The 12,415-nt window shown below is 31.5% G+C and overlaps 1 protein-coding gene across 1 annotated transcript; it reads left to right on the forward strand.

Moving 5' to 3' along the window:
- The first annotated feature begins 1,360 nt into the window (after positions 1 to 1,360).
- Positions 1,361 to 5,009, forward strand: LOC146923365 (putative terpene synthase 2). The gene is made up of 7 exons (XM_085710885.1): positions 1,361 to 1,459; positions 1,587 to 1,869; positions 2,719 to 3,091; positions 3,190 to 3,408; positions 3,492 to 3,630; positions 4,181 to 4,429; positions 4,532 to 5,009. Exons 1-7 carry the CDS (start codon positions 1,361 to 1,363, stop codon positions 4,823 to 4,825), a joined length of 1,656 nt encoding a protein of 551 aa, XP_085567011.1. The 3' UTR covers positions 4,826 to 5,009.
- Positions 5,010 to 12,415: the final 7,406 nt, after the last annotated feature.

Consider the following 12,415-nt stretch of genomic DNA (forward strand, 5'->3'; position numbering starts at 1 on the left):
AAATTTAGACCATATAAATCAACTTTTGTTGACCCAATTAACGCTTATAAATAGAACCAGAGGAAGTATAACGTTCAACCTTCTTAATTCCTGTGTTTTTCTCAGAAGAGTTTTATATTTAGGGATGAAGGTCTTAAGCTTTTATAAAAATTAAAAAAAAATTGTATTCAATGCATTATAAATAGAAGCATTTGACTTTTTTAAAGAATACTCTAGTTGTACCACAATGAGTAATCCAATTGGACAATTTGTACTATTCAACAAAAAAAGTTGGTAGCGCAGCTAAAGTGTGTATTTTATTTGTGGCTATTATTAAATTCTCTATTGTTCAAATGTGTACTTAATTTGTTTTTCATATTTCAAGATAACTTAATAGTATTAATTTAGATTATGTTTGACGAAATATAAGTTTGTAGTATTTTTATAATAAATATATCTAATAATTTGTATACATGTTTATATTTAGGGTTTTTTTTTCAACAAATGATGTTTATAATTAGGGGCAGAGGGATTAAAATTAAACCTCTTTTAAGAGGGGGAATATTATATAGACCTCGGATATCATACATTTAGAAACCTAAGAATACTCGGATAAAATAGTAAGAGATTTCTTTCATCTTAATTAGAAGTCATGAGATCAAATCTAATCATATATTCAACAATGTTAAATCTTTTGAATGAGAATTTTGTCACAATCATTGCGATCATACTAAGTGTAAGGAAATAGTCTTTACAGTTCCACATAAAAGATATGGAGTTGTATTATTCTTCCATAATTGTTTAGGGTCTTACTAATGAGTGCCTTAAGAGAACTCTTTACAGATTCTTAATTAAGAAAATGTTTATAGAAAAAGTTAAAAAGTTCTATTTCTAATGCATTGAATGCATCAATTTCCATAAAAATTTATTATTTTAGGATTCTTAAAGAGTGTTTAAAGGGCACTCGTTAGCATTTCTCAACTGTTTATTATCCTTTTTAACAACGTTTTTAAAGCATTATTATATTGGAACACGAACCCATTTGGGGTTACTCTAGTAGTTGGTTTGAGATCTTTGAGTTTGCTCATCTCAAGGTTTTAGGTTCGATTCTCTTTGGTATTAAGTTTGGTAGGAAGTTCATACAAAGCTTTGCGTTGACTTTAAATGAAGCCCCCACAAGTGGGCGGTGTGATTAGTCCCCTCAAATTAGTCGGTTCTAAGATCAGATACCGAGTTTTTAAAGAAAAAAAAAAATTCGAACACGATGTGAATTAATTTCATTGGTTGAAGTTTAGTATAAATATATCTGCATGTAGATATATTTTCCAACTCAAACCCGTTGATTCCTTCAAAAAATAAAAAACTCAAACCAATTGATATTATGTCTTCCGTTGCCAATTCTGACATGCATAGAAATGTTGCTGATTTTCAACCTAGCGTTTGGGGAGATTATTTCCTTCAATATGCTTCAGAATCGACGGTACACACATATATAATTTCTTCTTCCTGCCTTTTATATTACTCGTGCCTTTTAACTTCCATTAAAACAACGATTAGCATTGTCATCTTCTGATTAATTGAATAAGTTTTTATTTAACACCCTACAGGAACATGATCAAAATATTGCTGCACAAATTGAGACACTAAAGAACGATGTGAGGAAGATGCTTGTCACAAAGAGTGAGAAGTCATTGGGAATAGTCCATTTGATTGATTCCATATGCCGCTTGGGTTTGAGTTATCATTTTGAACATGAGATTGAAGAAATTTTGCAACGCATTCACAAGAATTGTGTTGAAAATGGAGAAATAGCTATTTTTGAAGACAACCTTTACTCCCTTGCTGTGCTATTTAGGTTGTTGAGGCAACAAGGACTTCACGTCTTACCAAGTATACATGCCTCAACTTATTCTTGTTGATTTTTTATATATATTGTTCTTAAATTCATAATAAAAAAATCCTTAAAAAAAATCACTAAAAAAATAATCTGCATGCATTAATTACCTAACTATATACAGTATGCAGAATGGTTTCATAAGAAGTCTAATTAGATTTCAGCATTTAGATACTCCATCCGTTTCAAAATGAGTGTCGCTTTAGCCAAAAAAATTTTTTTCAAAATGAATGTCACTTTCAATTTCCAATGCAATAATAACTTTTTCTTTTCAATTGTACCCTCCAATTAATACTCTGCACATTACTTCCAAAGTACTTACTTTTAAAACTAACCAATAGTTAATAAGGATAATTTGGTAAAATAACCATTCTATTTCTTTTAATCATTGCATTTCTTAACATGTGTGTAAACACCTAAAACGACACTCATTTTGAAACGGAGGGAGTATTAGTTTAGAAAATAATATTATGAAAACTCAGTGAGATTAATTGGATGCATGCGTAGAACATTTTAAAATTGGTTTTCTTTTTAGTGACAAATGGTTAATTGTTATGTTACCAATTTTAAAATTGGTAATTAAAATTGGTTTTCTTATTCCTAGCTTTATTTTTTGACAACCCAAAAAAAAAACCGTTTAATTGTTTTTCTTCACAAGAGGAGAAATAACTTGTTCCGTGAGCATAACTCAATTGGTTAGGACAATACATTGGATTTGAGCAGAACTGTAAAAGCTCACTATTTCTTTTTTAAAATCTCGTTGTCACTAACAGTTTTTTTTTTTTTAATATTGCGCTTTTTCTTTTAACTGATTCAATATTGTGGTTGACTGATAAAAATACAAGATGTTTTCAACAAATTCAAAGATGAGCGAGGAAACTTTAGCGAAAGAATTCTTTTGGATGTTGAGGGGTTGTTAAGCTTGTATGAAGCCACACATCTCATGGTTCATGGAGAGGACATTTTGGAGGAGGCTTTGGCTTTCACTACCACTAACTTGGACTTTGTTGCCAACGAATCGAACCATCCTCGAGCAATACAAGTCAAACATAGCTTAAGGCAGGCTCTTCACAAGAACTTGCCTAGGCTCGAGGCACGAAGTTACATTTCCATATATGAGGAGGATCCTTCGCATGATGAAAACTTACTCGTTTTGGCGAAACTAGATTTCAATATGCTTCAAATCCTACATCGAAAGGAATTTGGTAACTTTTGCAAGTAAGGACTTCAATAATACATACACTCATTTGTAACTAAGCAAAGAAAAAGTATTAATATGATCTTGTAACTACTATTGTTGTTTTTGGTCTTTATAGATGGTGGAATGATTTAGACGTAGCTAATAAACTCCCTTATGCACGAGAGAGGATAGTGGAAAGTTGCTTTTGGGCTTTGGGGATATATTTTGAGCCACAATATTCAAAAGCAAGAAAAATGATGGCGAAATTAATTGTCATAATAACGGTCATTGATGATACATATGATGCATATGGAACCATCGACGAATTAGAACTTTTTACCGAGGCAATTGAAAGGTTAGTTGGCACATCATATATGTTCATGTTTATTTTGCTACCATTTTTTAAAAAAAATAAATTGTAATGAAAATGATTTTCAGGTGGGATATTGATTGTTTGGATAATCTGCCAGATTACATGAAATTTCTTTATAGAATTATATATGATCTTTACAAAGAAATAGAGCAGGAAATGACAAAAGAAGGAAGAGCATATTCCATAAACTACTATGTAAAAGAAGCAAGGGTTTTTGTTCACCAAAAAAAAAAAAAAAAAAAAAAAAGAAGCAAGGGTTTTTGTTTTCATTATTAATCATAACACAACATGAATTTCAATTCGTTTATATATCTTGCTTTAAATTATACGGGTTTAATTTACTCATTTATTGAACAAATATGTGATCTTTTTAACTTGTTAATACACCAAAACACTTAACCAATTTGCTTGGACCGTCAATATCTTCATAAGGATCTAGAAGTCCTCCCAAAGGGTCCAAAGACCCTCCTAGAGGCCCCAGCGCCCTTGTAAAGGGCTCTAAGCCTCAGCCAGTTTCTAGAAGCCTTTAGAGCTCGGCCTAAAGACCTAAATACCCTCATTACTTACTGCTTAAGTCACGAGATATCAGACCCATAGAGAACTGTAAATACAACCCTTGAGAACCTTCTCAAGGCATGACCAATACAATACAAACCCTAATTACGATTATTGTACTTTTACAAGTACACTGCTAATACATGTTATACACCAAAACATTGAGCCAACTACTTCTTATATTGAATTTTGTTGGTAGTTCAAAACATGCCTTAAAGCTTATATGACGGAGGCCAGATGGTTAAGCAATAATTATACACCAACATCAGAAGAGTACATCCGTGTATCAACAGAATCATGTGGTTACGCACTATTGAACACAACTTGTTACATTGGAATGGGAGATTTAGCCACAGAAGACGTGTTCAAGTGGATATCAAATGAGCCAAAAATTATTAATGCTGCTGTTGTCATTTGTAGGCTAATGGATGACATTACATCTAATGAGGTACATGTGTAAACTTTCAAATATCCTTTGTTCAATATATTAATTTGTTTTAATTCAAACTATGTAAACATTTATATGCATGAATTATTATTTGTTGCACAGTTTGAAAAGGAAAGACAGCATATTTCCTCATTCTTGGACTGCTTTATGATGGAGTATGATATGTCTAAGGAAGCTGCTATTCAAGAAGGTCAAAAGAGAATTGTTGATGCTTGGAAAGATATTAATGAAGAATGTCTTATACCAACTAAAGTTCCAATGCCTTTTCTTACTCGCATTCTAAACCTCACACGTTTTATGGATGTGGTTTATAAAGATGAAGATAACGTCACAAATCCGGGAGGAGAAATGAAGACTTTCATTAAAGCTTTGCTTGTTGATCCAGTTCCAATATGAGCATTAATTTCAGTTTTTTATGGACTGCATTTCTAATTAAAATAAAGAAAACATGTTCTGTAGAATTTATTTTGCGGAATTAAAAGTTTGCGTTAAAGTTTGTTTTTTTTTAATATAGAGTTTGTGTTAAAGTTGTAAGCACATTATTATGCATATCTAAAGTTTGATAAAGTTTTATTTGGGAGGTGATGTTTCAATTTTATATTCGCTATTACTACAGTTACAATATCTTTTTAGTTTTATTTACACTATTTTTTAACTTCCCCTACTGCATATCATATATCCATATTATATTAATAATTAGAATTTCTTCCCAAAATAACAAGAAAATAGAATTTACATGAATTTAAGAAGAGAAACATGCCTTCCTGGAGATTGTGTTCAGATTGTTACTCTTCCTACTTTCAGATTTGACTAGCTTACCACTTTCATGCAAGAGGAACATGTTTAGAGAAAATATTCTTACTTTCAACAGCTTACAATTTCAAGATACACATATGTACCTCCTAAAACTAGTGGAGCTGGTCAAAGCATTTGACATACTTCAGTCGTCATGTGATTGTACCATGCCTATGAGACTAAAGCAATTCTAAACAGACATTCAAGGTTTATCACACACACATATAGAGTTCTTTTCAAGGTTAAAGTGAGATATATTTGGAAAAGTAGGCTTAACAATGTTTATGAGGTATTAGCTTTTTTGTCAGTCAATAGAAATGGGTACTAGAAGAACTACTTATACTTTTTTTAAGAGACTAAACTTTTGTTTTTGACTCTTGATTTTTTTTTTTTTTTGTAGATTATCATTTTGATGTTTTATCTACATTTTTCTTTTTCATATTTTTTTCTTTTCTTTTGATAATCAAGTTCTAATAGTACCCCTCCCCAAACTGAAGATGACTAATCTATCTAACTCCAAAGAAATCAAATAGATATGACATTATAGGGTTCAAAAGTTGTAGCATTATTCAACTGAAACGTAAGTAACCAAGAAAGAAATAATGCATGGAGGCTGAAAGTGGTTTCAGAAAGGATAGAGAAATAAATCATGGTGGCTTTCTCTAGGTACCAAAACAAGTGCCTCGTGTGTATGACAATATAATCAATAGCCTGTAAATTTTGAGCAAAAACACCAATCCATGTGGAACACTCATATATGAAAGAAAAAAGAGTAGTAAACAGTGGAAATATATTTGGCTCTGATAGGCCAAACCGCAAGTGCACGGTCTATCGAAGTAATAGTAGTAAAAGAGTATCGTTCCGCTAGGGAGTTGTTCTATTTAACTAACTTTAAGAGAATGATTAGAGGAGAAGAAAAGTTATAAAAAAGGAGGTTTAGTTGCTGAAGGTAAATAACAATAATAATAAAAGAGCCTTGGGATCATTGGTTCGTCATAACAACGAATCCTTCACAATCAAGCCTTAAACTTATAATTCTACGTTATTCTTAATTTCTAAAGACAAGTTTCTCTTTAGCGTATCAAAGCTTCTCTCGAAGTCAGTGAGTGTATCCCTCCAACAACCGCACCTATTCTCATGGGTTATTGCCTTTGGGACCCTTGAAGATCGAAACTTTATATGTCTCAAGGTTTGCTAGACTATTCTCATGTTTCGCAAACCTTGTCTAAATTCACTTGTTCGAATATCAAAGCTCCTCGTTCGCTTTATGAATTGATATTTGAGATGATGAATTAACGATTATCAAACCCTTCGCGTTCGCTTCCACAGTTTGATAATAGTTAATTCATGTTAAAGCGGTGAATTTAGACTAGGAATTAAGGTAACATATAATTAGGGTTTAAGGCTTGGATTGATTCGGATTACGTCATTAGACTTATCCAACAATCCCAAGACAAAGAAGTCTACTCACTCATGTTCATCGTAGACATGGGGGAAGAAGAGAGAAAGCAATAAAATAAATTTCGAGAAAGAAAGTAAAGGAATAAAAGAACTTTATTAAAATAATTGTTACTAAAATAAATTCAAAGAGTAAAAGGTGAATGTTTATGATGGAGTGCTACTCTATTTATAGCTTTATAATTGACTTAAATTCTAAGCAACTACAAGGGCTGTTCAGTAAAACTTCAACAGAGTAACTTGGGCCCGAAGAAAAGCAGCAAAAGAGGCTTCTGGAGGGTGGCACGGCCGTGCCACATGTTGGCACGGGCCGTGCCAAGCTTCTGACTTGGGAAGATATAATTTTGTCTCCGTATCTTCGTATTTTCGCACTGTATTTGCTCCAGTCCTCTTTCTTTTGCTCCAAGACACCTTCCACCATATATTCGTTCATAAAATAAAATAAAAAGCAATTTGAAGTAAAAGATTCAAAAAGGAAATAAATTTGCAATAAAATAAAATCAAATTTAAATAAAAACTAAACTAAATAATGCATTAAATTAGACTAAATTATGACTCATCAGGCTCAAAATCTCACCAGTTATGTTATACAATAATTGTAATGGTGACATTTTCTGAGTATCTTCCGATGCAAGTCCCAAAAGTTATCATGTTCTTCAACTTCGAATGTATGCTAGCCCTCTGTTGTTAATGGTTAGAATAATTCTTCATGAATATAACAAATTTTTTGAAATTTTTGGAAAAGGAAAGGTCATGCAATTCATGTAAAAAAATGAGTCTAGTCGTGAGTTAGCAAACAATAAAAGTAAAGAAATTGTGAGATAGAGTATCTTCTTCCTTCCTTTCTCCCACCAACCTCTCATCACCTGAAACAAAACCCCTTTCTTCGTCCCCCTTCACACCCTCCTCCCTCTCCCCTGACACCCCACAATATTTTCTTTTTTCTCCCTCACGATGCCATGACACTCTATCTCTCTCACGAACCGCCCTATCCCGTGATACACCCTCATTCCTTTCAAAACAATCAAACTGAGCAACATTTACCCAAACACGGTATTGGCCAAACCAAACGTTATATACGCACGCCAATTTCACCGGATCACGTACATTGCAGAACTGAACAAAATCATAAACTTGGGTATACATATTCCTATTTGGAGACAAAAATACATATGTCAGAATCCCAGACACCTTAAAATCTTTCCTCAATTCGACGTATGTAATATGTTGTGGAACATTTGTGAAATAAAAGGATGCAAACCTTTTGGATTATCGTTATCACCATTAGGTGGATCACCTATGCTTTTCGCAGTAGCATTGAACCCTTCACCAACTGCCCTGACCATATGCGAACTCTCCATCTTCTCGTTCAAAACCTTATTGCCGCGTGTGATCTCCCAGCTGAATTGAACGAAAGTGTCAATACCTTAACTCTTTCTCCCTTCCGTGACCGTGAGCCATACCCATAACTTGAAATCCATTGCCTCTGTTCGACGGCATAAAGTCAAAATTTAGGTCCTCTTGAAAACCTCCATATTTCTTAAAACCTGCCCTCCTATCTCGTCTTCTATCCGCCGGTCCGATCGCTTTTCGACGTCTGCAGCTCACCACAAACCATCCACACCTTCCCCTAGTATGCTTCACCTTGACTGAAACCCTTCACCATTTGTGAAACCTCACTGTCGGCGATAGAGAACGCTGACGCGGTTGCCCTAGACATGACTTAGGGTAGCAACCTCTCTCTCTCTCTCTCTCTCTCTCTCTCTCTCTCTCATTTTTTTAATAACACTTAATAAATTATTTAAACTAGTGTTCAAAGGGGCACTCCATGTTCGTTTATCCGCTCTTTTTTATTGCGTTAATGCGTATAACTTACGAACAATAGTTTTTATAAAATACTATTAATTTTGATTAAGGAGGGAGTATTAATTTTCATTGGGGGTGTATTCAATTAGGATTTTAAAGGACAATTTTTGTTTAAAAAAGTCTTGAGGATTTTAAAAGACTTTGTAGGATTTTAATGACTTTTATGATTTCAAAAGACCACCAGGATTTACAATTTGGATTTCAATGGATTTACATCATAAGATTTTAAAGGATTTGAGATGATTTTATAGATTTATAAGATTTCAAAAGATTTTATGAATTTTAAGAAATCAACACAGTCTATATCATAATTTTTTAAATAGAGACTCTTACTAGGTGTATGTTTCATGGAATTTCAACATATTCCTGGAAGTTACAGGATTGGAAAAAAAGTTCCCATGTTTGTTATCAAGGAACCAACGGTTGTTCCCTAGAAAGAAATTTTGCTTAGTTTGTTCGATTTTCTATTCCCCTCTAATTGAAGCTATTCAAATTATACAATTCAAATCCTATAACAAACATGGTTCTATGATAACATTCTCGAAGATGTTGAAGCTATTCAAATTATACAATTCATTTAAGTTTTGAGGATTTTAAAAGACTTTGTAGGATTTTAATGACTTTTATGATTTCAAAAGACCACCAAGATTTACAATTTACATTTCAATGGATTTACATCATAAGATTTTAAAGGATTTGAAACGATTTTATAAATTTATAAGAATTCAAAAGATTTTATGAATTTTAAGAACGCAACACAGTCTATATCATAATATTTTAAATACAGACTCTTACTAGGCGTATGTTTCAAGGAATTTCAACACATTTCTGGAAGTTACAAAATTGGAAAAAAAGTTCCCATGTTTGTTATCAAGGAACCAACGGTTGTTCCCTAGAAAGAAATTTTGCCTAGGTTGTTCGGCTTTCTATTCCCCTCTAATTGAAGCTATTCAAATTATACAATTCAAATCCTATAACAAACATGGTTCTATGATAACATTCTCTAAGATGTTGAGGCTATTCAAATTATACAATTCATTTAAAAATTATTTACAACTTTATCTATACCTAACTAAAGGTTGTTCGAGATAGAGAGAGGGAGAGAGAGGGAGAAGAGTGGAGAGAGATGGGAGAAGAGAGATGGAGAGAGAGGGGAAGGGAGGGAGGAGAGAAAGATAGGCAGTAAAAAAATTAAAAGAAAAACAATCTCAAGAAATCTCATGTTTTTATGAAAGACTTTTTTATGCTAAAATTTCACTAAAAAATCCCACAAAATCCATCAAAATCTAATTTATTAAGGCTTAAATGCTCATTGGTCCCTTAACTTGATTTCAAGCATTGGTTTGGTCCCATAAGTAATAAAATGTCCGTTTAGATCCCTTAACTTTATTTAAAGTATCGGTTTGGCCCTTTTTGTTAATTTAATTAAAAAAAACGTTATGTTTAGGGACCAAACTAATACTAATTAAATAAGTTAAGGGACCAAAATAATACTAATTAAATAAGTTATGGGACCAAAACTTAACGTTTTTTTGAATTAAATTAACAGAAAGGACCAAACCGATACTTTAAATAAAGTTAACGGACTTAAAAAGACCTTTTATTATTTATGGGACCAAACCGATACTTGAAATCAAGTTAAGGGACCAATTGAGCATTTAAGTCATTTATTAAACAATCCTTCGAAATTTGAATGATTTTGAATACCATGAGACTTTTTTTAAGTGTTGAAAAATCTTGATTGAATACGACAAGACTTTTTCATAATTAAAAAGTCTTTTAAAATCCCTTAAAATCCTAATCCAATACACCTCCCTAAGATTATGTGTATATATTTTGCACTTTGATATTGTAACAAACTAAACATATATTTTTCAATGACATCAACAATATAACAAATATAATATAAATTCTTATTTTTTAAACAGCCAACAATATAATTTGAATAAAACCATGTATTTCCTATGTATATAGTATAATTTTTTTGTCAAAAAACATAGTGACTAAAAATTCACATTTTAAAACTGAATAAATGAAATGTACGGGATTCAAACTTTTTTTTTATTTTTTTGAAGAAGGGATTCAAACCTCATTCCTTAAATATATTATAGAATGTTTTTATAAACTGAACTAAGCTGGATATATATATATATATATATATATATATATATATATATATATATATATATATATATATATAATATATATATAAAGTAAAGTTTTTTTATGCCACGTGTCGCTTTCACGTTTATTCTCAATATTTTTATATTTTTTTCTATATTTTATTTGACATCTTATTTGACATAAATATCTCAACAAACTTTTAATCTTATCCACTAAATATTTTATTTAATTTCTAATATTTTATGTAGGCAAAATATCTCACCAAACTATATACAATACTTTCAATATTATCCATTAAATCTTTCTTTTTTCTTCTTCTTTTTTTTAGGAAAAGAAGTTTCAATTAGTTATCATATAATCTTTTAGCACCATATTATTCAATTAGTTTTTTCATTGAGGAAAAAAAGGTTTCGGTTTGTTTTTTTTTTTTAACTATAAATAAATGAGATTTTGTTAATCACCAAAATCACATATTTTGAGCAGAAACCGAAACTCAAACCTTTTTTGATCTAAGCTTTTTTTTTCTTCATGTTTGACAAACACCTATACTATCGTTTCTTCTACTTCTGCTTAGATTTTTATTTTTATATATATAATATAAGATGGAACTAACATCTACGAGTGAGTTTACTGATTATTTTTTTCTTTCTTTCAGGTCCTTGAACTATTGTTTCTGGTATCCATTACAAACACCTACGAGTTTCAGGTCCTTGAACTAACACCTATACTATTGTTTATGTTTCAGGTCCTTGAACTAACATCTATACTATTGTTTTTTTTTTCTTTTTCCGATTCGACAGTACCGCTCTTCTCTCCATTCTTATTCATAATTCATAATTGAGTTTGTGGCATCCATTCCTATTTTGTATTATTATTATTATTATTATTATTATTATTATTATTATTATTATTATTATTATTATTATTATTATTATTATTATTATTATTATTATTATTATTTTGTTATTATTATTTTTTTATTATTTCACCAGCTCCGTAGTTTAGCAATTGGTATTTTTGTTTATGTTGATCTTTTATGTTGTTTTGTGCGTGAACCCAGTATAACGGACATTCATAATTGGTGCGTGCCGTTATAGCAATAGCTATTGGCATTCATTCATAATTGGTGCATGCCAATATAGCGGACACCGTGAACCCAATAGTGTATAGGAACACACAGTCGTTTCTAAATAACAAACCAATCACAGTCGTTTGTATTTCTTAATAATTATCAATATCAATCAATCAATCAATAGTATATCAATAGAGAGAGTTTGTGTGTGTGTGTGTGTGTGTAACACCCCGTTCTCCCAACGATTTAATATTAATTATTATAATCAGAGTAATCACACAACGGAGTGTCACACTACTTTTCAAAAATTCATAAATAGAAAATATCTATTTATTTGAGGCCAACATAAAGAATCTTAATAAACTGCAGCCGAATAATTCTTTAAAATATAAATTCAACCAAATTCAACATCAATAAAAATCTTGGCACAAAGGCCACAACATAATTCAGCTTTATTCTAATAGCAAGTCTTTTCCAAAATACGTGATACATAAGAGAAATGAGAAGACACTCGCGACGATCCCCATCCTAATATGTATCAGAGCCCTAGACACTTGAGCCAATCAACCTACAAGCCATCATTACCTGCACATTACCCACGGTCGAGGCAACATATACGCAGAAGGGGTGAGAAACTTATCCAATAATAATATATATAATTCATCAAATTA

This window comes from Medicago sativa, chromosome 5 (assembly GCF_051527215.1).
Source record: "Medicago sativa cultivar Bolivia chromosome 5, Bolivia_mono, whole genome shotgun sequence".
NCBI lineage: Eukaryota > Viridiplantae > Streptophyta > Magnoliopsida > Fabales > Fabaceae > Medicago > Medicago sativa.